A 27868-nucleotide genomic window follows, 5' to 3' on the forward strand; every position below is an offset into this window, starting at 1 on the left:
CAAAAAAAGGAAGTAGACCTTGCAACAGGTGGTGAGTGTCTGAGATATAGCACTAGGAGAGAAATAATATAGATTGAAAACAGAAATCCTTAAACATTTCTCGTATAAACCCATGAAAGATAGATCCATAAATATTGTGGGGACTATGGGGACTAGGAAGCTTGGAAGTATCCCTAATCTAGATATTGATGGTAGGCTAAATCTCTACGGCTTCCCTAAACATTCCTCTAAACCTCCCTGTAAAAAAACACACTAAGCTGATTGTGTAATGAGCTGATCCAGTACAATTGCCTCCAATTTCATTCTGGACCCTGAACAGGAGGGGACACCGTGACAAAGCAAATTGTCTGGTATCATGAATTTGGAACACCGTAAGTGATCTTTACTGAGGGTTACATTCTGTCATTGTCAGCCTCTTAAGGAGGCCTTGCTACCAGCGCGGGGGAGGTGAAGTCTAAGGGAAGGTAATATTGTCAATGCCTGCTAATTAGTTCTACCCTGGAGATTTTAACTTTCTACGAAGTTTTTAAAAACAACTTCCAAAACTCTGCGTGATCTTTTTCATCGTTTGCAGTTAACTAAAAGTTAACCGCCTTCCCCTTCCTTCCCCTCTCCCAATCCTGAAATGTTCGAGGATTCAGAGTTCCTAGACAATGGCTACTGTCCCCCTTCCCACTGATTAGGGGAGTTGGCATTTCAGGAACCAGAGTTTCTAAGGGCGCCAAATAGAAGGGCTCAAAGGGAATCAGCAGGCGATGGTTACTCTGGGCGGGTAAATCAGGTGATTTAGAGGAGGGGTTTGGCGAGGTTGGGGTCGGGCTTTAAACGTGGGAGGGCTAATTAACAGGAGATTAACTGGAGAGGGGCGGTGCCTGCGTCCGGCCCGCGCGGCCACAGTCCCTGCATTGCGCGCGACCCGGCGGCGGGACAGGCTTGCTGCTTCCTCCTCCTCGGCCTCACCGTGCGTACTGGGAGGGGAGAAGGGGACGGCATGCAGAGGGTGGCAGGCAGGGAGGGCCAGGGTGGGTGGCAGATGGAAGACTTGGGGGGGTCTCTGCCAGCTGGAAGTGCTTGGCTCCACTTAGCAGCTAAACTTAGCTTTTCAATCGATCGCTTTTGAAAGGGAATTGTATTTCTGTCCCCGTGTGGGTAAGTTTTCCCATTTCTCAAACTCCAAGAATGAAACGAGAGAGTCAGTCTTTTCATGCTTGAGTGATGATTTCCAAACTTTGCCTTTTCAAGTCAAAGTAGCCTCCTGTTTGAAAGGGTCCCTTGAACTCTGGGGAAGGAGGAAAAGGCACGTGCAAGTTGTAGTAATGGAGGAAATGCCTGTAGTTTGAACGACTGCTGTTCTCCCCAAGAGTGCAAAAGCCTGCGGTGTCTCAGGTTTCATGGGCATAGTGGCCTTTATGCCTATTGTAAGGCAGGATTTGCTCTTCTGATTCACTTTGATAGGAGAAACATCAGCAAGTTTTAAAATAATACTAAATAATACTACTGCTAATAATGCTAGCTATGGAAACATGAGGATGTGGGTTAGATGATAATATTTTTGTGTGATATTATAGCCAGTGACAAGAGAGCTAAGGGTGAACCCCTTGGGAGGGTTCTCACCTGTGCCCCACTTCCCCAGTCTGGAGGAGGAAGCCATGTGGAAGGAGAAAAGGAGAAGGGAACTCTCTTTTTCGGGAATTAAGGTCTCATATATTGCTCTAGCTGGCTTGGGACAGAGGAGAGAGGAGTGCATGTAAATCTTCTAGTCTCTCTGCTTCTCTTGAAATGTGGCAGTCTGAGCTCCACGTTTATATTCCCCTATTTCTTCTCCCTAATTGCTTACCCAGTGAGTGCTGAGTGGGTGCTCGCAAGCATTGCTGTATGGCACCCAGGCCTCCAGTGAGCAATCCTTAAAGCCCAGTTTTCCTGGGGTCCCAGCCTACACCTACCTTTTGCATATGCTTTTCTTGGCCTTAGGATAGTACTGGACTTTGTTGTCCTCTGCTGTTTCCAAAATAAGAGGGCTATGTGTGCGATTATCTTTGGTAATTAAAAAAAAAAAAAGGCAAATCAGTCCAAATTTGGATATTACGCTCTCTGGCAGACAAGTAAAATTTTTCTACGGGTTTGTTTTAGAGTGGTGTCTATGAATCCCTGAGATTGGAAAAGGAGGTCAGCACAGAGAAAGGCCTTACCCCACCACTCTCCCGAGAGGCACCAGCATTTCACCTGCAGCCTCTGGGCTCTGAACCCCACTTTGCATGAGACCACATAGTGGGCTGAGTCTGCAGCCACCACGATGCCTTCAGGAAATGCTAGAATTCATCTAGAGTTCCAGATTAACGTATCCGCAACATGGCCACCGAATTATCTTTTTTCTTTATCTCATGTGTAGTGTTTGTTAGTTTTAGAAGGTACAAAATTGCAGAGTCATGGCCCTGGGGATGCGTGCCCAGATTATTCATGTGTTTCACAATATTGATGCAGAAAGGCCGGCCACCTTATCCTGAGAAGAGAACTTTGCTCATTTTGGCCAAAAGCCTGTAAAGGGAAAGGGAGTTCCTCAACTGAGAAGTGAAGATTCTTCTCTGCTAGATAGTACAGGGGTTTTAGGGTAGGGGTAGAAAACAGGAATGAGATTTGGCAAGGAAAGGCCTCCAGAAGACCAGAACTGTTGAGAATCCTTAGCCTTGATGGTGGGTAGCCCAGAGGTAAACACTTGAGAAAACTAAGTTGCAGTCTTGGTCTCTCCACTGTGAATTTGGGTCATATTACTCACTACTTTTCTGGGCCTTAATTTCCTTACATACTAAAGGTAGAAAAAAATATTATTTGCTCTACCTCAGGGTTTTTCAGGTCAAGCGAGATAAAATATGCAAAAGCTTTTTGAAAATTCTAAAATCCTCAGTGCCTAGAACAGTGCCAAAGTCGGAAGTTTTTTATTTACCAAACACACAGCATTTAACAGGTCCCAGAGCTTTTTTTTTTTTTTTTTTTTTTTTTGAGACGGAGTCTCGCACTGTCACCCAGGCTGGAGTGCAGTGGCGCCATCTCGGCTCACTGCAAGCTCCGCTACCCGGGTTCACGCCATTCTCCTGCCTCAGCCTCCCGAGTAGCTGGGACTACAGGCGCCCGCCACCACGCCCGGCTAATTTTTTGTATTTTTAGTAGAGACGGGGTCTCACCATGTTAGCCAGGATGGTCTCGATCTCCTGACCTCGTGATCTGCCCGCCTCCGGCTCCCAAAGTGCTGGGATTACAGGCATGAGCCACCGCACTCGGCCCCCGCTTTTCTAACTTTATTCAGCTAAGGCTCACAAGAATCCGGTGAAATGGGAGTTCTTATTCAACTCCTTTCACAGGTAAGGTGAAGAGGTCCCAGAAAAGTTAAGTTGCACTTACTAAGTGGCAGGGTCGAGATCCACCCGAATGCCAATCTAGTTCCAGAGTTTTGAATACTTGACACTCTACCCCATGTCCTCTTATGAAGAAGTCACCTCCACATTAGGGGACAGAGCTCTGGTCTCTGGCAAGAGAGGTTGAGATACTTATTACCATGCTGGCCAATGAATGGAGAATATAATGAGCAAACAAACCACTGTGCAAACATGATTCATCATTGTAAATATTTTCTATAATTCATAACCAAATTAGTGTTTTTCTCTGCTTACTTTTCTTAGATTATTTCTTCTTCATTCCTTGAATCCTCAAACCACTTAACATTTCATCCTGTTATTTATTATTATACAGGACCACTCTTCTCCCTCCTGACAACCTTTCCTGGTAAAAGGCTTTCAGTAATTTTGTTGTGGCTGCAGAGCCAACCATGATAATGGCTGCAGTTTTGTGCAGCAAACTCATGGCAATTGATTGATAAATCAGCTTTGGGGGAAAAAAAGTTTACAACAGCATTGCCTTAATCCATGCTATAAACAACTACTCTTTCTTAATGTTCTTACTTTAACTGCTCATTACCTGGCTCTTGGGTACCTGTGAAGGGGAAGATGTTACCCTGGAGAGATGGTTCATTGACTCATCAGGTGTATGTCAGAGGCTTGGTGCTGGCCAGTCTCCCAAACCCACAGACTTGAGGAGTTAAGCCACATTCTTTGTGATTGAGAAACTCTGTGTGAAGTGCACAGTGTGTTGTTCATTTTTAAAGAAAAGGCCTCCCATTGCCGTTTTTCCCAGCCACTGACTTCTTTGTGTACTTTCCTACCAACAGTCCTGGGAGGCTGCCATTTTTTTCTCTACTCTTTCAATACTGATTTTCCATCAATACATAAATTTCATTCTGGGAACATTAGTAGAGGCCTATAGAGAATGTTTTAGTTTTAAAATTATTGTTAAGTAGCAACTTTCTATTTGATAAACTTACCTTAATTTTAAAAAACTTCACACGCTTGCTGTATTTCTTCACATCTTTGTACAGAGACCTGGGACTTAGGGATCCTTTCTTAAGCTAATTACTTTACCTACACTCTGAAGGATAGTGCAGTTTATTCATGACTTTCACCCCTTCAATACTAGAACAAAAGCAGACACATTAAATGTTACCGAAAATATTATATTGCACTGAGAGCTAATCTAACATACTGTGCTTTCAAGACTAGAGACTTATGGAGGTTGATTAATTTGCTATCTAGGGGATTTTTCCTTGCGCATGTAGTTTCTGTTTGCCTAAATCCAAGCTGTATATTTTTAGCCTAAGAAAACAAAAATAGGGGGGCCAGGCATGGTGGCTCATGCCTGTAATCCTAGCAGTTTGGGAGGCTGAGGCGGGTGGATCACCTGAGGTCAGGAGTTTAAGACCAGCCTGACAAATATGGTGAAACCCCGTCTTTACTAAAAATACAAAAATTAGCCAGGTGTGGTGGCGGGCACCTGTAATCCCAGCTACTCGGGAGGCTGAGGCAGGAGAATGGCTTGAACCCAGGAGGCAGAGGTTGCAGTGAGCCAAGATTGCACCACTGCACTGCAGCCTGGGCGACAGAGTGAGACTCCATCTCAAAAAAAGAAAAGAAAAGGAAACAAAAATAGGGGTTACTTAGGTAGCTTTGATTTCTTTATCTGCAAAATGGGAATTTTAATACCTCACCACATAACTGGAAAAAGAAAGAAGATGACAGATATAAGGGGTGCCTACTTGTGCCAGCCACAGAATAGGCATTCACTTAATGTCAATTGAATTAGAATTAAGCAGAATTAAAGAGTTGAGAGCAGAATTAATCAAGCCTCTTGAAAGAGAGAGTATAGTGTAGTAACCGTATGGGGTGTTCGTGTCCCAGCTTGGCAGCTTAACAACTCTAATTCCCTTTTTCTTCTTTTGTGAAATGGGTATAGTTATGACAATTGTAATAGATTAACAAAGGTGATGAAAGTAGTGTACATAATGTACATAGTATAGTTGAACACATAGCAAGCTCTAATAAAGCTAAGTATATATGTATGTGGTTTTTAATCACATTCACCAGCAACACAAAGATGGCTATATGACCAATAATGATACATATAAATGTATAGATTACTGGTAAGATGGATAGAAAGATTGCAGCTGATAGATGTCAGGCTAATAAGGACGCGTGCAGGGGTTGAGCTTTAAAGGCAGGAATGAACATCATCTAGAAGAGACAGTACTACATGCCAAGCAGGATAAATAGCCTCTAAGCTTGGGTCTGAGAAAAGTTGTGTGTTTCTGTGGAAGAGAGAGAAGTAGATAGCAGGGCTGATAAAAGAACAAGAGGAGGTTACAAAGAATAATGGCAGAGGACTGGAAATTTACATTTTAAGCTTTACCCTAAGTTCCTACCTGTTTTGACTTCAGTATCACCAGTGTGTCTTGGCCTTCCTCTTCAGCACATTCCCAATTATACTTCCAATTCCAGACACAGATAACTACATTCCTCTACTCAACGGCTTTTAGTTGAATGTAACTTTGGAATGTGAAATGACTCAAGGATCATGTAAAGCTAATTCTCCTTCCCTATTACACCCATGAAAGTACCATATATGGTAATTCCTTACCTTGCATTTGCAAGCCTGTTTTTTTGATGTTTCCATTATCCTGCTTCTCCTTCTTTACCTGTCTTCGAATTGATGATGATGGTGATCATGATGACAATTGTGATAAGGATATTATAAATTTATTGAGGGTTTTTCTTGGGCCAGTCCATATTTTATCTCCATTACATTAGACAACAACCCATTAAGTTAGAAGCTATTACTATTTCAATTTTTTTTTTGGGGGGGGAGACAGAGTCTCACTCTGTCACCCAGGCTAGAGTGCAGTGGTGCCATCTTGGCTCACTGCAAGCTCTGCCTCCTGGGTTCATGCTATTCTCCTGCTTCAGCCTCCCAAGCAGCCGGGACTACAGGCGCCTGCCACCACACCCGGCTAATTTTTTGTATTTTTAGTAGAGACGGGGTTTCACTGTGTTAGCCAGGATGGACTTGATCTCTTGACCTCGTGATCCACCTGCCTCGGCCTCCCAAAGTGCTGGGACTACAGGCGTGAGCCACCACACCAGGCCTACTGTTTTGATTTTAAGAATGAAGAAATTTAGTCTCAGAGACTGAATCCCTCAAGCAAGGTTAACAGCTAAATCGTGGGACTGGAATTCAAGTCCTAAAGCCTACAGTTTTGAATACTACTGAAATGACAAGTTGTAAGTTGGGTCTCCAAAGCAGGATACATAAGAACTGAGGCCTTCCTAAGTTCAGTGCTGCTGCTAGGTACATAGCTTGATGTTTCCAAAGAGATCAGTCTATGACCTCTGGTCTTTTGCTTTCAACCTACTTATAGTTAATCTCAGTGCTAGTATGTGATGTTAGTCTATGTTTAGGGCATTTTTGCTATTTACTTTTGCTTATACTGCACCCTTTTTTTTCAAGTAGTACTTGCTTGATGTCTTCAAGCTAAATAATATAGAACTAGATAAAATATAATATTGTATACTTTTTTTTTTTTTTTGAGATAGAGTCTCTCTCTGTCGCCCAGGCTACAGTGCAGTGGCGCAATCTTGGCTCATTGCAACCTCCGCCTCCCGGATTTAAGCAATTCTCCTGCCTCAGTCTCACGAGTAGCTGGGATTGCAGGCACACGCCACTGCGTCTGGCTAATTTTTGTATTTTTAGTAGAGATGGGGTTTCACCATGTTGGGCTGGCTGGTCTCAAACTCCCGATCTCAAGTGATCCACCAGCCTCGGCCTCCCAAAGTGCTGGGATTAACAGGTACAAGCCACTGCGTTCAGCCCCTATTTACTTTGACATTTTAGAAACTAAACAATCATTTCTTCTGCAAATAGTCCAAGATATTTTTAAGAACAGTATAATTAATGCTGCAATGTAAGAACATCAAATGATCTTCCAGTTATTTTGGGTATTTATGTCTGCTTTTTCCCATTTTATTTAAATCTTTTTAAGATTCCAGACCAAAATTGAAAAAATGGTTGACCTCACCCAGGTAATGGATGATGAAGTATTCATGGCTTTTGCGTCCTATGCAACAATTATTCTTTCAAAAATGATGCTTATGAGTACTGCAACTGCATTCTATAGATTGACAAGAAAGGTAAGAAATTTGGAGGTAATATTTTCTTACTTTTAAGAGTTGGAATTCTGGAGAGCAGTTTTCTTAATTTTCTTTTTTTATTTTTGGTAAAGCCCAATAGCACACTGTTTTATGCTGTAAGTGAAGTATGCAATCGTTTGGCACAGATGGATCTGATGTATTTATGGAACAGTTGCTTTCTCCTAGAAACTAGTAAATGGTTTTTTCATTATGGCTTTTACCTTTTTATCATTCTGCTAAGCAGATGAGATATTCTGGAATATCAAAGTTTTCACAGAAACTTTCTTTCATTTTGGAATTAATTTTGCCAATGAGGGTTTAGAAAACAATCATTTTCTAGACAGTTAACTGGTATTTTCAGCTCTAGTGCAGGTCAAGGGTATGATTTTGGTTAAAAAAATAGAAAAAAAAAAGAAGAAAGAAAAAGAAGAAAAAGGCTGAGAATTAAAGTCTTACTTTCAAAGTGAGCCTCATATGATATGAGCCTTTTGAATTTTGTGTACTTCTGACTTTTTAAGTGGATACTATTTCTACCCAGCATTATAAGAATGACTTTTTTTTTTTTTTTAAGTGCAGATGTGGGGAGGGTGGTAGACAGATTCTGAAGCACATATTCTATATTCAAGCAGGGTTTATACATGCTTGAAGTGCGCAGAGTGAGGCTCCCTTTACAAAGTTAAAATATTTTCATGGGGGTAGTCCCTGTGCTCATTCAGCAACTTCTTCCTGGAGACCATCTGTTTCTCTCTTAGGACCTGTCCTGAGTTTTGTCCTCTAGAGCCTTGATTTTATCTATAGGTCACGGTCTTCGCTAAGGTGTTTCCTTGTTCCTTTTTTTTTTTTTTTTTTTGTGAGATGGAGTCTCACTCTGTTGCCCAGGCTGGAGTGCGGTGGCAGGATCTCGGCTCACTGCAACCTCTGCCTCCTGGGTTCAAGTGCTTCTCATGCCTCAGCGTCCCGAGTAGCTGAGATTATAGGCACGCACCACCAGGCCCAGCTAATTTTTGTGTTTTTAGTAGAGATGGGGTTTTGCCATGTTGGCCAGGGTGGTCTCAAACTCCTGACCTCAGGTGATCACCCACCTTGGCCTCCCAAAGTGCTGGGATTACAGGCGTGGGCCTGGCCTACTATTTTGAGGTATAATGGAAGGATGTTTGCAGTTTAATGGAGGGCACACCTCTCATGCACTGATGTGTGGCAGCATCAGGGCAACAAAGTGGCTGTCTGCTTCCAGGTCCACACTGACTTCTAGACACAGAATGTCACCAAGGAAATGTACCCTGTCTTACAAGAAAAGATGAAGGGAATTCAAACTTGGAGAGTGCCGGGAGCCACACGCTTTTTATGTGTGCTTGGTCATGCAGTCATTTTACACACTTGTCAGCATTGTCAGGTGAAATGAGGATTCATCTTTCCATTTTATATAGAGGGGGAACTTAGAGGTTAAGTAGCTGTGAGTCCCTTTGGGCTGATCTTACAAAATGCCATAGACTGGGTGGCTTAAGCAACAAACATTTGTCTCACAGTTCTGGAGTCTGGTAAGTCTAAAATCAAGATGCCAGCAGATCTGGTGTTCAGTGAGGGCCCAGTTCCTGACTTGCAGATGGCCATCTTCTCATTGTATCCTCACATTGGCAGAGCACAGAGAGAGAGAGAGAGAGAGAGAGAAGGAAGCAAACTCTCTCCTTTCTCTTCTTATAAAGACTTTAATCTCATTCATGAGGACTCCACTCTCTTCACCTAATTACCTCCCAAAGGCCTCATATCCCAATACTATCACATCGAAGATTAGGCTTTAACATACAAGTTTTAGGGGGCCACAAACATTCAGTCCTTAGCAGTAGCTTATCCAAGGTTACATACAAATAAAGAGTGAAACTGAGATTCAAACTGAAATTGCATTAAACCCAATCTAATGCCCTTTCCATTGTAATACATTTATTTCTTTATTCAACATATATTTATTGGACATCTAGTGTGTGCCAGGCACTTATTTAGGGGAGCACTACGATGAACAAGACAGACAGGCCTGACCTTAGGAACTTTATCTGGAATATTTATTCCAGATAAAGATGTTGAGGAAAACTGATGGGCAGTATCCCAGCCCTGTGCATCGGTTCTCTTCAACATCTTTATCTCTAATATAACGTTCATATCATATTAAGAAAAAATAGAAAACAAATGAGATTAATTTTGCATTTTGTGTTTTTCTCTGCCATAAATTATTAAATAGTAGCACATGCTTAAATATTTTTTAAATGCAGATTTCAAGTTTCAAGGGACGGGGAAGCTATTTCAAAGAGCATAATAATTGCAGGAAGGAATACATGAATGTGTACTTCTTATTCCTAGGAATGTAGTTCAGCTTCTCAAATTTCATTATACAGTATTCTTCAACCCAAAGTTTTATCTGATTTAGAAAAAGAAAAGAGGTACACATGTTCTGACAAAGTACAAGACACCTTTCCCATCCCTTACTCTTTTATGCTTCTTGCCTGTTCTCTAAAACCTTTGGCAGGTAAACATATTACTTTCAGATGAGCCAATCGCTTGGAAATGTTAATACACTTGAGGGAAGGTATGTCAACATCACTGTGAAAAAGATACCAGTGAACCATACTAATAGTCAATGACTTAGAATTATGCCTTTCCCCATATTCGCTTCCTTTTCACTATTTTTACTCACTGGTTTTTGTTCACGTTCTTATTTATGCTTCTCTTTTTACAACTTTGCATTGTTAATAAAAATTCAGTTTTAACTATAGATGCCTTCTTCTCCTCTTGTGTTTGATTTATTGCTGCAAATGGGCCAACCTGGATGTCTATATTTCTTCCACTAAAATGCAAATAACTTACTAGGTGGAATATCCCCATGTTATTTGTTGGTTTGTTTGTTTTCTTTTTTTTGAGGCAGGGTCTTGCTCTGTCACCCAGACTAGATTGTAGTGGTGCAATCACAGCTCACTGCAGCCTCAACCTCTCAGGCTCAGGTGATCCTCCAACCTCACCCTCCTGAGTAGCTAGGACCACAGGCATGCATGTGGCCCACTACCATGCAAAATTTTTTTTTAAAAAATTTGTAGATATGGGGACTCCCTATGTTGTCCAGGCTGGTCTTGAATTCTTGGGCTCAAGCAATCCTGCCTCAGCCTCACAAAGTGCTGGAATTACAGGTGTGAGCTATTGCTCCTGGCCAGTATTTGAAATAAGTTTTTTTTCTTGGTATTTGGATAGGTTTTTGCCAATCCAGAAGACTGTGTAGCATTTGGCAAAGGAGAAAATGCCAAGAAGTATCTTCGAACAGATGACAGAGTAGAACGTGTACGCAGGTAAACCAGTGTCTCTTGAAATTACTTACTTTATGAAACAATTTTGGTCAAGGAGTTGGTGATGTCTCAGGGTCTTGGAGACTGAGGAAAAAAAGTGAGACCTCTTACCTACTCCACATGACAATTACAGAAAACTGGACATCTGAAAGTCCAAGTATCACTGCACTTGTATGTGTTGCCAATTTTGCAATACTGTACTTTTATCTGTACTTTCTTGGGGTTAATGACGTTGCTTTATGTAGGGATGTATCAAAAGTAATGGCAGGGAGGAGGTAAAACGGGAACAGTAGATTCTTGGAGTTTTATCATCTTTCTCCATGGGTGAGACTGTCAACTCATGTAAAAGGTTGAAGAATTAGGTATTTTTGCATAAGATTCAAAATAAGAATGTTGACACTCTGGAGGCGTAGGAACCTCTTTCTCTGTCCCTCTCCCCACTGCCATCTCTTTTTAGATATTATGTTTTAATGTACTGGGAATTCAATGAGCAATGAAAAGCAATAAGCCAAGATACGACTGGGGTGTGATTGTTCCTATCACCCAGGTAGTGAGCATAGTACCCGTTAGTTTTTCAACCTTTGTCTCCCCTTCTGTACCCCCTCTAATAGTCCCCAAAATCTATTGTTGCTATCTTTGTGTTTATGTACCCAGTGTTTAGTTCCCACTTATAGGTGAGAATTTGTGGCATTTGTTTTTCTTTTCCTGTGTTAATTCATTTAGGGTACTTGCCTACAGCTGCATCCATGTTGCTGCAAAGGACATGATTTCATTCTTTTTTTTTTTTTTTGAGATGGAATCTCACTCTGTCACCTAGGCTGGAGTGCAATGGTGTGATCTCGGCTCACTGCAACCTTCTTCTCCTGGGTTCAAACCATTCTCCTGCCTCAGCCTCCTGAGTAGCTGGGACTACAGGCATGTGCCACCACGCCCAGCTAATTTTTTGTTTTTTCAGTAGAGGCTGGGTTTCACCATGTTGGCCAGGTTGGTTTCGAACTCCTGTCCTCAGGTGATCCACCCACCTTGGCCTCCCAAAGTGCTGGGATTACAGGCATGAGCCACCGGACCTGGCCCAATTTCATTCTTTTTTTTTTTTTTTTTTTTTACAGCTGTGTAGTATTCCACGGTGTATACGTACCACATCGTCTTTATCCAATTCATATTGATGGACACCTAGGTTGCATTAGCCCTTTTTTGATTCTCTGTGAAAGTCTGAAGCCCCTCCCAAGATTTCTGCAGATTCCCTTATGACATATCATCTCCAGGTTAACTCTGGATCTGGGTTCCTGCCTCTATGTATGTTTTCATATTCTGCAGTTGGTTATGCTGGATGTTAATCCAGCCCTTTCATCAGTTCCCTTCAAAAATGAACTAAAAAAAATGTGGCTAAAAATAGACTTGAGTAAGTGGAAGTGCAGAGGCGTTTACACTGTGGCAACACAAACATTTTAAGTTGTATGTTATTTCTCTGTCAGACAATGGCCTTCAGCATCCTCTCTTTGGGGAATATGCCCCATACCTGTACCTCCTTCACGCAAGCAATGCCCAGTGTTACACCATTTTTGAGGCTCTCCTCTAGCCCCACAGACTCTTCAACCTTTTCAGCACTAAAATTAAAAGTACCTTCTTGCTCATGCAAAACAATTCTACCCCCAAGCTATTCATCAAGCAAGAATGTTTCTCTTCTAAGAAAAAGTCTGTGCAGATACTTAGCACAAAATTTCACCTTCTATCTCACTTAGTTATATACTTCTTAATTCAGCAGCCCTGCTGAGTAAATCAGTGAGTCTTGAAAATGGGTTGTATCAAGAATATGGATATAAAATAGTTTCAGGACAAAGAATCACTGTGGAAATTTCAAACAGCAGAACAATATCAAGGAAAAATTATGTGTTAGACGAAAAAAATAAAAAAAAGCGAGTGAAGCTTAAGTTTTCAAAACCACTGAAGAGACATGAAAACTTCTAAAGCCTTGTCTGGTCCTTTATGCACTTCCCCTTTTAGAGCAGGCAGCCACCTGCATGATGCTAGTCATGGCCCTGTATTTATAAAATTGCCCAGAACTGGAAAGTGATCAGAAGCAATTAGACCCTCAGTAATATTAGTAAGATTGAAATGAAAATCCAAGTAAGTCTCCTGTGTGAAAGCGTAACAAAAGGTATTTTATTTGGGGATTTTAGATTCCTCCCTACTATTCTTTCCGACCTTCCACCCTTACTCCCTGCCCATGGGATTGTACTTTTAGAGGAAAACGACGTTATCTAAATTGATCCGCTAGTCAGGTTGCAAATGAATGTTAGAAAGAACAATTGACCCCAGTTCTGTAAAGGTTCCGAGTCCTGGAGGAGGTGCAGCGACTGTGTGCACAGCGCCCCCTGGTGATGAGACACTGGCTTTTCCGCATACTAAGAGAAGAGCGTCTCCAACAGAGCGGAGTTTCCAGTTGTATAATGCTTTTTGAGATAGTACCTGTTTCATCGAAAAAGTGCCTAATAACACACTTTTGGAGATACTTTTCAGAGAGAGCGTTTCCAGCATCTTCCCTTTCCATTTTTAAGTTAGACTTTTTTTTTTCACCTCTCTCGTTACTTCAGTCATTGTAAAGCTGTTACTATTAGCATATTTGAACGACAGAGCCAGAATGGGGCTACAAATGAAGTGAAACGTATGCTTTACCGTGTGCAACAATTGTGAAAGTTAATACATACACATACACATACAATACATCCTTTAATAGGAACAATTAACTAAAAACTTGAGGTAATATGTGTTGAAATACCAAGATATGTGACTTAAAGTCAGTTATTTGAGTTCTGGACAGACAGAAACCAGTGATGGTTAGAAAGCACTTGACAGATTTATTTATTTATTTAATACCATCTTAGCTTGTCTAGGAAGCATTCAAGACCATATACATTCAACACAAACAGATAAAAGGAAAGTTGAAAGGCAAACGGGCCAGCTGGTGAAATACAGGGAGTCATTCGAAAGACAAAATAAAGGCTTGAGTTGGTATTTAGGGACAGGAGAGACATTTAGAATATATTCCCTTTAAAGGTAGAGAATAACCCTTCACTGAGAGTGTTCCATGGAGTCTAAGTGACAGTTGCTGGGGACTCTGTCATGAGACTGGAGCATAGGCTAGGGGTTGAACTGGATGATGTCCCTCGTGGCCCCAGTGTATGAACACACATATATGGAGAGATTATTGTGTATGTATCACTGTCATTTCTTGTATTGGGATGCTATCAAAGAGCTTTAAAACTGGGTTCCTGACCCTCAGGGGTTTATAGTGTTCCCCCCTCCCCGCCCCCAAAAGACCCACATGCATATAGGAATGGGAGAATGATATGAAGCCATGTTCCATTAGTTCCATGGAATATTTCATAAAGGAAGACCTTGAAGAGTATTAGGATTTGAAAGGAGGAAGAGGAGAGAAGTCTCATCAATTTGGGAAAATTCCTTTGTGAGAATGTGAACACACGGCTGGCTATGTGCTGAGGGTGAAGAGCTTTGGCTGAGATGAGGGCATCAGGAAAAGCCTGCTATGCAGCTCCTTTTGCAGTTGTTCACAGCCTGACAGTCCCCAGAAGCATGTAGCAATGGCAGTCCAGGTCAGGTGGATGCTGGGATCCAAGTAATTCTGATCTGAGGGAAGGAGGCGCGGCTCTGGCCTCAAGAGCACAGAGATGGTGGGAAGGTCCGTCACAGAGCAAATATATGCCAGGGCATGTGTGTCCAAAGGAGAAAGAAGAATGGGAAAATGTAATCATGGGGAAGAAGGGTAATAGACCCAGGTAGAAAGTGGACTCTTAGGAAGACTGATGTCCACCTGGTGATAGATTTTGGCAGCTGTCCATAAATGGCACTAACGTGAAGGAAGCTGCCGCTCCAGGAAGGAGTCTGTCGTTGGAGAAGAGGGGAGGGTTAGGACGGAAGGGTGATAGCGCACTGCAGCAGGTGCTCACAGGGAAAGCTGGGGAACTGTTTGCCTGGAACAGAGTCTCAAAAGAAGTACAAAATACAGCATAAATTGGCATAAGTATGAGGGTCTGTGGACAACAGGCCTTACTAGCATAATGAGGAGTGTTATCTTTGAGAACATTTTGAGGGCTGACGAAAGAGAAAGAGAACTCAAAAGGGAGAATAAGATAAAGAGAAAATGAGGCTAGAAAAACATGCAGGAGCTAGAAAGGTAAAGGAACCCCTGCCCCTTGACCTTCCTTCCCTCTACCCTCATGGTCCTCTTACTGTCCTTGACTTTCTTCTCTGCTTTAACATTCCATTCTATTTGTCAACTGCGTAACACAGGCATAGAAGTAGACATTGTTTTCCAGAGAGTCTCCTTTTTATAGTTTCTTCCTCAACCTTAAAATGTCTGTCCTTTTGGCATGTTGTGAAGGAGAACACTAACGTGCCTAAGATTGGAGGTGACGATATCTCCGTGATGCTGCGGGAGAAATCACAGGGGCAAAACAAATACTCTAGGTGTCATTGACAAAGTGGGCCCTTCTTTAATAGAAAATGGTGTTCCTGTCTTTTCTTTCCCATCTCATTCTCAGTAGTACTTGTATTGCTCCATGAAAGAGAGGGCACAGGAACACTCACACCTTCCTCTCTTTGCTTTTATTCTGTATTGAAGCCTTTTCAAATCATTACTTAGCTGGGCTGCTGCTGTCCTCTTCATGTCTCTATGTAGTCATCCTCTTTGTGAGACAAGCTTAGAGATAATCTAGGGAAGACAAGAGAAAGGAAAGGAGAGGAGGAGAGTGACGATCGTCGAGCAGGCAATATGTAATAATTATATGCTTATTGCTATAGAAGAGAGTAACGTAAAGCAGAAATAGTTTTCATTTTGAAATACACATCAATAGCTGACAAACTATCAAATTCTCCATTTCTAGCCTAGATTCTAAAGCAATTTCTAATTCTGTAGACTTAAGGGACGTGACATTTTAAAATTAAGTATTTTTAAAAATGTTGCTGGGCATGATGGCTTGCACCTATAAACCCAGTGTTTTGGGAGGCTGAGGCTGGAGGGCTGCTTGAGACCAGGTGTTCAAGACCAGCCTGGGCAACATAGCAAGACCCCATCTCTAAAAAGAAAATTTAAAAAATTAGCCAGGCATGGTGGTGAGGCCTGTAGTCCCAGCTACTCATGAGGCTGAGACTCAGGAGTTTGAGGCTGCAGTGAGCTATGATTGTACCACTGCACTTCAGCCTGAGCAACAGAGCAAGACCCCCTCTCTAAAAACAACAATAGCAACGACAACAATAATAATAAAAATGTCAAGTCCATAGTAGATGTGTTTTGTATTCGGTCTTAGCCAGAGAAACCCAAGGTGCCATGGTTTGGAGCAAAACTGTGGCTAAAACATGCTTTTTGTTTTCTTCTAGCTCTGTTATAAAGAAAACATTTAGGAAATTCTCTCTTTCTCTCTTTCACCTATCCTACTTTTTGTGTGTCCTTTGTAGTTTTGCACCATCATTCCTAACGAATTTATTTGGCAGTTGGAAGATAGGTTAGCAAAAATTTTACTATATTTGAAAGGCTAGTTATGTATTCTGTTATTTAGATATAAGAGCATGAGAGTCTTGATATTAAATTGGTAAATTAATTATTGGCAACCTAGTGGTTTGGGTTGGCAAAGATTCTCTCAATAATCATTTGGTAGAGTAGCAGAAGCAAAGGAGGCGTCTTAAGAAAAATCAACACCAAAAGGGTTTTCTTCCTTCGGGAGAAAGAATTTTTATAAAAAGAATCTTGAATTGCTAATTGTTATGAACCTCATAAGAAAAAAGTATTTTTATTTACAAAAATGAAATGAGTTCTATTAGATAGATGTCGTTTTGATATTCTAGGAACTACAAAATGCCTTCTGTGATATTTAAAGATACACTAAAAATAAAAAGAAACAGAAATAATGAGAGATTCTAAATAAAAGTCAAGTGGGTAAGGAAGCAAGACAATTTGAGAGAAAAAAAATAAATCTTACTTTGAAATTTAAGGATCCATTAGTACTCAGATTTAGTTTTTAGAAGAGAGAGAAAAAAGGATACATATCTAGTATTTTGAAATTAGTGTCTTTAATAGTTATCTTTTTCCACAGAGCCCACCTGAATGACCTTGAAAATATTATTCCATTTCTTGGAATTGGCCTCCTGTATTCCTTGAGTGGTCCCGACCCCTCTACAGCCATCCTGCACTTCAGACTATTTGTCGGAGCACGGATCTACCACACCATTGCATATTTGACACCCCTTCCCCAGCCAAATAGAGCTTTGAGTTTTTTTGTTGGATATGGAGTTACTCTTTCCATGGCTTACAGGTTGCTGAAAAGTAAATTGTACCTGTAAAGAAAATCATACAACTCAGCATCCAGTTGGTTTTTTAAGAATTCTATACTTCCAATTTATAATGAATACTTTCTTAGATTTTAGGTAGGAGGGGAGCAGAGGAATTATGAACTGGGGTAAACCCATTTTGAATATTAGCATTGCCAATATCCTGTATTCTTGTTTTACATTTGGATTAGAAATTTAACATAGTAATTCTTAAGTCTTTTGTCTGATTTTTAAAGTACTTTCTTATAAATTTGGATCATGTTATGATTTGTAACATTCACACAACACCTTACTTTTGAATCTATAAAAGAATTGCACGTATGAGAAACCTATATTTCAATACTGCTGAAACAGACATGAAATAAAGAATTTAAAGAATGATTTTGTTTGGTTTTATTTTTCCCAACATTTTGTTTTCAAAAGTTTCAAACCTAGGGTAAAGTTGAAAAATAGTACAAAGAACCACTCTGTACCCTGCTTAGACTCGCCAGTTGTTAACATTTTGCATATTTGCTTTCCTTCTCTCTCTGTTTTCTTTTTCTCTGAAACATCTGAGAGTAAGTGGCAGATATCATGACATGTCAGTCTTTAATACTTCAGCATGTTTTTCCTATGAACAAGACATTCTCCAAATAACTACAATACCATTATTACACCCAAGACACTTAGTATTAATATACTGATATTTCATATATAGAGTCCTTATTCCAATTTTTTCATGTTTCCCCAGTTAATAGTCTTCATAACTGCTTTATTTTTGATCCAGGAATCAAAGATCAAACATTGCCTTCTGTTATCATTTCTATTTAGGTTTCACTTAAATGAGAGAGTTCTTTCACTTTCTTTCTCTTTTGTATAACCTTGACATTTTTTGAAGAGTATAGACAAGTTGTTTTACAGAATGACCCTTAATCTGGATTTGTTTTATCTATGATTTTCTCATTCTTAGATTCAGATTAAACATTTTTGGTGGTGTGTCCTTCACACTATAAAACATCAACAGGCATATGATATCAGTTTGCCCTGTTACTGGTGATATTAAATTTGATGAATTTAGTAAGGTAGTGTCAACCAAATCTGTCCATTTTAAAGGGATCCTTTTATTTTTATAATCATATGTGGGGTGATCATTTGAGACTGTATGCATATCCTGTCTCCCCACAAACTTTCACTTAATAGATTTAGCACCCAGATGTGCTCTATGGTTTCTACATATAACTATGTAGCACGTAAATCACAAATTTAGATTTTTTTTGGTCTTAAATGGAATGTGTACTTAAGTCTCTATAATAAAGGGTAAGCTTTTAAAATATCAATTTTTTCTTGTATATGCCATCCATCTAATTTATATTAGTTTTTGATTTTCATATCTTTTGATGCATTTTAATTTTAAATATGTATTTCTCAAACAGTACTTTTAATGACATTTGTGAATTGTTCATTTAGATGTGCCACTCAAGAGAAAAGTCACTGTGTTGTATTTTAGGTTTCATAGTTTGAGCAACTCTGAAGTCCATAAACAAAACCTATTAGACAATTGACTACGTAGAATTCCATACAAGTTTCCTTTTACTTCTTTTCCTAATGTTAAAAAGCAGCTTTGCATGCTGTGAATCTTGGCCTTAGGAACTCTTTGTGGTGTAATTGACAGAAAAGACCACGAGCTCAGGAGGGAAAAGTCCGAAACCCATGAGTTGGCTCTGCGTGCATGAACACGCACACGTGCTCGCACACACACATACACACACACACACACACACCCTCCTCTGGAGTTGGGCAACTGACTTATGCTGTCTGATCTGCAGTTTCCTCAAACTTTACAAGATTTTTTGAAGGTCATATGCTTTCCTGTATGTGGAGCAATTTGAAAAAAGTGTATTCTAAGCCATTAAGTGTTTCCCATGTGTGAATTATCTCAGTCATCTCTCAATCATAAAGATTCAGATAACTGAGTTCCTCCTGGTTTTGGGTCAGGTCTTTGTTGAACCATTATCACGTCTTTCATTGTTTTCTCAAATTTTCTTCTCACTTGGTAATGCTTCTCTGAGTAGAAGCAGAATGGATTGTGGTTATTGTAGCAGTTATCCATTTAGCTACTAATATTTGATATTCATTAGTAGATAATTATTAGGGGAAAAGGACGTTTAAATTTTATATTCTCAGAGGTATAGGAACTATGTATATGAGCAGAACACACTTAAGGAAAAGTGCAAAAGTCTAGGGATTACCCAGTTCAGTTTCTAAATTTAAGTATAAGTTGTAAAAACAATTTAGAATAGTTTCTAACTATACTTTTACTCCCAAGAGACGCTTTAGATACAGGGGGATTTATTAGTGAAACTGCTTTTATGAAGGAAGGTGGATGAAGGGGAAAGCTATTTACTGGTCTAGTCTCTCCTGCAACAAGGATTCCCCACCTGACTACAAGACAGAATTGGCTCTAGAGTGAAGTCTGTGTGCTAAGTGACTTTAACTTGTGATAGGACTCAGGTGGAATGGTACAGCTTGCCTTAACGCTATTACTTATGAGGAATAGGATGGGTTTGTTTTCATGTTTCTGCTACTTAATTTGAAAACAAAGATTGTGGTTATCTTTGTATCTGCATGCATATCTGTGTACACACACACACACACACACACACACACACACACACACACACACACTACCATCATCGGTTCTAACCATTATGGATGCTTAGTAATTAGATAACATTGTTACTTTTTCAAACACCACCATCTCCCTTCATTCAGGCCTTGTTCTGTCCTCACCTGTCCTAAGGCAACTCCATCACAAGCAGTTCAAGGTCCACTGAAACTGGAAGACATTTATCTGTATCTATTATAGAGTCATCATCTAGGGCAATGATGGGAGTTTTGGGGGCAGGGTTCAGCGACTCTCAAATGAAATTGGAGAGGGGTAGATTTTACCAGAATTACTGTAGCAAGGGCAAACGTACATTTATATAGATATTGAATCTGTATTATATTGGACAAAAGTTTATATTTTTATATAATACTACATGATGTAGAATCTTCTTAATAGGTGGGACATCTGTAAGATGGAAATGAATACATTGAATTAGAACAATTTTTGAAATATTCTGTGACTCTAAAAATTCTATTTACTCTGGAGGTAGGTGTTGGTCTACTCTTTCTCCATCTTGGGCATGTTGATGGATGGGGGTAGGTCATGAGATTTTTATGTACACTGAAAGCCTCTGTGGTTTAAACAAGGCTGAGAGATCGTTGTTGAATTAATGTCGAATAGACGAGTCTTTCTATTTTGAAGACTGAAAAAATGATTCTTTCAGGGCACAGGAGATCTTAGGCCCAGAAAGGCAGATTCAGAAGAACCTACATGTAAATGAGACTGGAGTGGAAATGAGAATGGCAGGAAATGCATGGAAACAGACTTGTAACTGTCTCATGGCCTGGTCGTCCGAATCCCAGAGGTTAGTCCATTCTCCTGCTTTGGTCAAGCTGCCCTGGAAGCCTCTCTTAGGCTGCTGTTGGTTCTCTCTGCGGGATCACTGCTAAAGATCCCAGAGTCACTCCATGTCCCAGTGTTCTGCACATTGCTGTATGTTGGCTTGTGTGGCCAAACAGCATGTTTGGTGAGTGTGGGTTTAAACCAAACAGAGTTAGAGGAATCAAATATTAAATGGCTTAAGACTAAGATAATCTGACACATCCATCATTCACTTCAAGATGGAGATGATCTCTCTTCAGTGAAACTTAAAACCTCACAGTCTATTGGCCACAGCGCCCCACATTCAATTCACCTATACACTTGGAATGACTCTGCAATTGGGACTGGCAAGGCCAAGTCTGATGACACAGGACCCTCACCACTGTGGGTGCTTGGATAGGTATAGTCAATGCTTATCTTTGTATTCTTTTTCCTGTTTCTTGGGCTATCCAATCATTCTTCTGACTGATACATTCTCCCTTTCACTACATTAAAACACAAAGAAGCTACTTCTTGGATGTAACCAATCAGGAAGTGACTTGGCATGTCTATGCTGAGTTTAGCTAGGAGGTTAACGATCAAAAGGTAATTGTACAATCTCTGATCCCTAGTTATTAGGGAGACCTCTCAAAACCCCTAAGCACTGCTGACTGCCACCTTCCTGATCTAATATTCAATGATGCTAAGGCCAGAAATTTTGCTAGGCAGTGAGGAGAAGGGCATGGATTTTCGGACAACCAAAGTGTTAAATTTTAATGCAGTAAGGCCCAGTCCTAGGGAATCCTGATGGGTTCTATAAACCATTCACCTGAGAGCTCTACTTTATAAATAAAGAAACCAAAAAGAAAGTTTTCTGAGTTGCATAGTTGCATCACACTGATTCTTCACGGAGGCAGATGGTGAGAAGTGAGGCAATTTGCCTTGGGAGTCTTTACAATCCATTTAGAAACAGCAGCACAAAAATCCTATGATCATCTCCCCTCTGCCAGCCTGAAATGTCAGCCCTGTGGGAAGCTGATAGGTGTTCCTGCCATCAGCCAAAGCGGCACCTCTACATTCATACCTTTCAGGGTGCTTTATTCACTATATATTCTATGTAAACTGTTGGATTTGACAAGGAGGAGTTGTCAAAGGCAGACTACTGGGAAGGGGCCGTGTTGGGTTGAATTTGGCACCAATCTCTCATACTTGACAGCTCATGTACAAGATTGTGGATGAGCTATAGGACCTATGAGCCTCCTCAGTCAGCAAGCGCAGGCCCTAAGTCACATTTAATTCAGAAAGCCCTGACAGCCCTGCATAAAATGTGAGCCGTAAAATGGAGAGATAGGAGCTGTGTGCAAGAGTAGACCATTTAAGTTATTGCCTTTTACTGAAGTTTAGGAAAACATGAACCAGGACAATATAGACTCTGATATACCACGAAGAGATCTGTATTAGTAACTTCAAGAAAATAATCCAAATAATCCAAACTTTAAGCCAGACATAATTTTTAATGACCCAAAACTAAGAGGGACATCAGTGGAGAGTTAGAGGTTGCCTAAAGTTCTTAGTCTTTTAGCCTAAGTCATTCGTATCTATACCTATATCTTTATAGAAGCAAAACCACCCAAAATAAAGAGAATAGTGAAGGACTGAAGCAGTGTGGTATAGTGAATAGATACTGGATTTGAAAAACACCTATATCTATGTCTTGAGTCTCGAGGCTTTCTGGCTGCCTGAGATAGTAACTGAGGCTTTATGCCCCATCCTTAATTCTAAAGTGGCAAAATTAATACTTTACCTACTGTATTAATAGCCACAATAATTCTGCATGATAAGTCATCCTATGACTCAGTGGCTTTGCTAATGATTCTGTAGGGTTGGGCTGATCTTGACTGGGTTTGCTCATGTGTTTGCTGTAAGTTACAGGGTAGCCAGGCGGTCCTGCTGAATATGTGTCTGGGTTCTCTAAGGAATCTGGAAATTGGCTGAAACTTGGCTGATTCAGAAAGATCTCAACTAGGGTTACTTGGGCAACTCAACTCTATCCCATGTGTCTTATCCTGTACTACAGTGCTCAGCAAACTATGGACTGTGGGCCAAATCCAGCCCATGGGCTGTTTTTATAAATAATGTTTTATTGGAACACAGCAGTACTTACTTATTTTTATATTTCCTGCAACTGCTTTTGTGTCACAATGGCAGAGTGGCGTAGTTGAATTGTTGCAGTGGAGACCACACGGCTCACAAAACCAAAAATATTTACTCTCTGGTGTTTTACAGAAAGTTTTCTGATTCTTGCTCCAGTAGGTTAGCCTGACTGTGCTATCACAGCATAGGAGCAAGACAGGAAATGGAACTGTATAAATCTCCTTTCAAGAGTCTGCAGTCATTACATCCACCAACATGCCCTTGGCCAGAGAAAGTCACAGGGCTGGCCTCAGAATTAAAGTGCTGGGAAATGGACTCAACTCCCTCAGGGAGATGAACTGCAAAGTCACATGGCACAGGGGCACGGATGCACAGAGGGATGAAAATTTAGGCCACTTATACAGTCAATCTATTGCACTTGTCCGCTTTGTTATGCTAGTATGAGTTTCAATTCAGACACATGTAAAAGCATTTTATAAACTTTATGACATTATGCAATTAAAACAGCATTTATTCTAATGTGTCATAATTTTATCAGATTAGTGGTAATCTGTGATATGCTCAGTATGAGAGCAATAGTTACAAACTAAGTAAAAAACACAATACAGGGTTTGTGAACTTGGCCTTCTCCCTCTCATTTGCAATGTGCTGCCTTAGGAAGACAGATGGGACAAGGAACAAATATTTGGACAGCCTTATCGCCTCTATAACCAAGTTGGTTCCCAAACTGTGCCCAGTCTGTTCTCTTGAAATTATAATATGCACCCTGCTCCCAACCAGGTGTTTCATCAAATTTAATCAGTTTCTGATTATTCACATATTAAATGTAGACCAGAGAATATTGCTGGCCCAAATGTAAAATTTTTGTGTTAGTGTTTGCTGAAATAATTGTATATTATCTTCTATGGGTTGTATATTAATCATGAAAATAAAGCTGTGCTAAGTTCTTGTTTGAGCTACCCAATTTATAACTTGATAGTGAAAGGAATATAATTTTCTTTGTAACTCATCTTTCATGACAATACAGTTAGAGGCTGGATCCTAGAATTGATTCTAATAATAGTTTTGCCACTGACACACATGAGAAACCCAGGCAAGTCACCTACTTATGCTCTATTCATTCCTTCACATTTAAAATGAATACATTGAACTAGAACAATTTTTGAAATATTCTGTGACTCTAAAAATTCTATTTACTCTGGAGGCAGGTGTTGATCTACTCTTTCTCCAGTGATAAAATATGAATATCAAGATGTGGAAATAATTATAGCAGAAAGCTTAGAGCCTTTATTAATGAGATCAAGCTCAATTTGAGTTAAATAGCATTTTGTGGGTTTAATGTCTCAGAATAATAATCTTTAATTTTCTCTGAATCACCAATGTGATGTCACCAAAATGAAATGATTGTTAGTTTTCCAAAAAATTCAATAAATGCATTGAATTACCTCCATTTAATAATTTTCTTCTATTAATTCTTCTTCAGACATTGAACATACTATCACTTGAATAGACCAGTAACTTGTGCTAGTAGTTGATGGTGGGACAAATAGAATGCTTGGAAGTAAATGAAACAGGGTTCCTTGGTCTAATCATTATTCTGGGTTCCCAGAATCTTGACTCTATAGATTAGTTAGGTTCTACCTAGTCCAAATGTGTACACGTAAAATGAAAGAAAAATGTTTATTCATGTCTTCATAAAGAAATATTTATTGAAGGACTCATATAGTGCCCAGCACTATTCTAGATGCTTGGTATACAACAAGGACCACTGAAAAAGTGAAAAAGTTTGCATTCCAAAGGAAATTCTTTAACTTAGGGCTTGTAAAGAAAGAAAGATGGTGAAACGACTGAACTCATATTATACCAGAAGTCAGTCAACTATGGTCTGCGGGCCAAATCTGACCTGCCACCTCTTTTTGTGTGGCCCAGAAGCTAACAATGATCAATGGTTTTTACTAATGAACATTTGCAATCAATTTGATGACTAGAAACACTAACCTTGAACTCCAATTAAGCAAAATGTTAATCCCCTGAATAAAAATTCCATTCTTCTCATTAGTAGATCTTTGTTACAAAAAAAGGTACTTCATCATTATTGTTATCTTTTGAAGATCATCAGTTAAAAAATATGGAAATTTGTTTTCCTTCCTGTTTTATAAGTACCTATGTAACATACTTGATTTTGCCTCTTAGCTCACAAAGTCTAAAATATTTACTCTGGCATAAAAACAGACACATAGATCAATGGGACAGAATAGAGAACCCAGAAATAAATCCATGAATTTAGTCAACTCATTTTTAACAAAGGTACCAAGAACATGCATTAGGGAAAGAACAGTCTCTTCAATAAATGCTACTGGGAAAATTGGATCTCCACGTGCAGAAAAAGGAAACTAGAACTCTATCTCTTGCCATATACAAAAATCAAACCAAAATGGATTAAAAGCTTAAATCTAAGACCTGAGACTATGAAATTATAAGAAGAAAACATTAAGGAAACACTCCAGGATTTTGGTCTGGCAAAGATTTCTTGACTAAAGCCTCAAAAACACAGGCGACCAAAGCAGAAATGGACAAATGGTATCACATCAAGTTAAAAAGCTTCTCCACAGCCGAGGAAACAATCAGCAAAGAGACAACCTACAAAATGGGAGAGAAAATATTTGCAAATATCCATATGATAAGAGATTAATAACAAGAACATATTAGAAGCTCAAAAAACTCAGTAGCCAAAAGTCAAGTAATCCACTTAAAAATGGGTAAAAGATCTGAATAGACGTTCTCAAAAGAATACATACAAATGGCCAACTATTATATGAAAAAACACACTACAGCACTAATCATCAGGAAAATACAAATCAAAACCACAATGTGGTATCATCTCACTCCAGTTAAAATGGCTTTTACCCAAGACAGAGAATAACAGATTCTAGTGAGAATGTGGCAAGAGGGGAGCCCTCTTACACTGTTGGTGGGGATGTAAATTAGTGCAGCCACTTGTGGAAAACAGTATGAAGATTTCTCAAAGAATTAAAAATAGAATTACCATATGATTCAGCAATCTCACTGCTGGGTGTATATTCGAAAGAACGGAAATCAGTATATTAAAGAGATATCTGTACTCTCACGTGTATTACAGCACTATTACCAATAGCCAAGATCAGCCTAAGTGCCCATCAACAGGTGGATGGATAAAGAAGATGGGATGTGTGTGTGTATAATATAATATTCCATTATATATTATATGTTACATATATTATGTATTAGATTATATATTACATATTATGTAGTATATTATATATTACATATTTTATATTATAAATTACATATTATATATTATATATTACACATTATATATTACATATTACATATTATATAATATATTACATATTACATATTATATAATATATTATATATTATATAATATATGATCATATATTATACATACTATGTGTTACATAATGGAATATTATACAAAACAAAATATTATTTGGCCATAAAAAAAATTCTGTCATTTGAAACAACATGGATAGAACTGGAGGCTTTTATGTTAGTGAAATAATCCAAGCACAGAAAGACAAATATCTCATGTTCTCACTCATATGTGGGAGCTTAAAAAGATAACCTCACGGAGATAGGGAGTAAAATGGTGGTTACTAGAGAGGTTGGGAAGGATAGTAGGGATGTGGAGGATAAAGAGGGGTTGAGGAATGAGTTTGAAAATATGGTTGGATGGAAGGAATCGATCTAGTGTTTGGCAGCACAATAAGGTGACTATAGTTAATAATAATTTATTGTATATTTCAAAATAACTAGAAGAATGCAATTGGAGTGTTCCTAACACAAAGAAATGATAAATACTTGAGGTGATGAATACCCCAATTAACTTGATTAGACTATAATATGATTGTATCAAAATATTATATGTATCCCATGTGATAACTGTTATGTATCCGTATCCATAAGAATAAAAATAAATAAAAATTTTTAAAAAGAAAAATAAAATAAAGTATTTACTCTGGCCTTTTACAAAGTTTGTCAACTCCTGATCTATGCAATTGAATAAAAAGCATATAAATGGATACTGAAATTTCTCTCATTATTTTTCACTGACTAACTGGTGCCAGAATTTAATCAAAGTGACTAAGAACACCACTTTATTTCAACATTGGTCCTCTTATATTTGCCCCAAATTATCCATTTTTGTTTCAAATTATTACAATTATTACATTCTATATGGCTTGGTATATATGGGATACTCAGTAATTTTTCAAGAATTTTCTCAGTTGTTAAAGGATTGAAATATTGTTAATTGTCTTCTATGAAAACATAGCTTCTTATCAGCATGTTTTGAGCTTGTATGTGCTTTCCCTGGTAGCTGAATTTTTTTCCATGAGATCAGTTCTCTTGACATTACTGTGTTGGAAATTGAGGTTTTAAAGTCCCTTTGGTTGGAAAAGTGTATTTTTGTTTGGAGTAGATATGCAGAAATCACGATACAGCCAGTGTAACACCATTAAATCACTCACTTCTCAGAAACGGTAGCTAAAACCATTAATGTTTAATCACTTCATAGCCAATGCCAAGTAGTTTACATTAACAGGGAGCAGAATATGCTATGGCCAAATGAAACTAAATGGAAAACTCAGAAACAGCTGATGATGTCTAATTTAACATCTTTGTTTTTTCCTGGGACATTTATGCTCACGGTGGTGATTTTATATTGCACACATATAATATAGTCATGGTTATTGCTTTTAAAATTGCTCCTAGTTTCTTTGATGGATTTAAATTTATTGCTGTTTTATGGAGAGATAGCATATTGTTCCACCAGGAGCATCACAGTGTCTCATTGCTCTGCCACACAAACAAAATTTAAACCCACCCAAATCCAAAAATCACCCCAAATCCCTTTATCCAGAACAAAAACAATAGCCATTATGTTTAGGATACTGATTAGCATTTTAAACTATATTTTAAAATATGAAGAAGAAAAATGTCATAGATTACTATTTTTAGGAACCTACCCC

At 39.2% G+C, this 27868-nt stretch overlaps 1 protein-coding gene across 25 annotated transcripts in view; it reads left to right on the forward strand.

Moving 5' to 3' along the window:
* Positions 1-299: 299 nt before the first annotated feature.
* Positions 300-27868, forward strand: part of MGST1 (microsomal glutathione S-transferase 1) — a 263100-nt gene continuing 235531 nt past the window's right edge. For 6 of the 25 annotated variants that reach the window (XM_063784881.1, XM_054662981.2, XM_063784879.1 and 3 more), the window contains exons 1-4: positions 826-961; positions 7418-7565; positions 10800-10894; positions 20548-20688. In XM_063784881.1, the coding sequence (XP_063640951.1) occupies positions 7440-7565; positions 10800-10894; positions 20548-20688 (362 nt within the window). In that variant the 5' untranslated portion in view covers positions 826-961; positions 7418-7439. Of the gene's footprint in view, positions 465-710; positions 782-816; positions 1150-7014; positions 7226-7417; positions 7566-10799; positions 10895-17001; positions 17740-20547; positions 26038-27868 lie in introns of those variants that run through there. The other 19 variants (XM_054662977.2, XM_054662973.2, XM_054662976.2 and 16 more) reach the window with 15 other exon arrangements.

The sequence above is a fragment of the Pan troglodytes genome, chromosome 10 (assembly GCF_028858775.2).
Source record: "Pan troglodytes isolate AG18354 chromosome 10, NHGRI_mPanTro3-v2.0_pri, whole genome shotgun sequence".
Classification (NCBI taxonomy): domain Eukaryota; kingdom Metazoa; phylum Chordata; class Mammalia; order Primates; family Hominidae; genus Pan; species Pan troglodytes.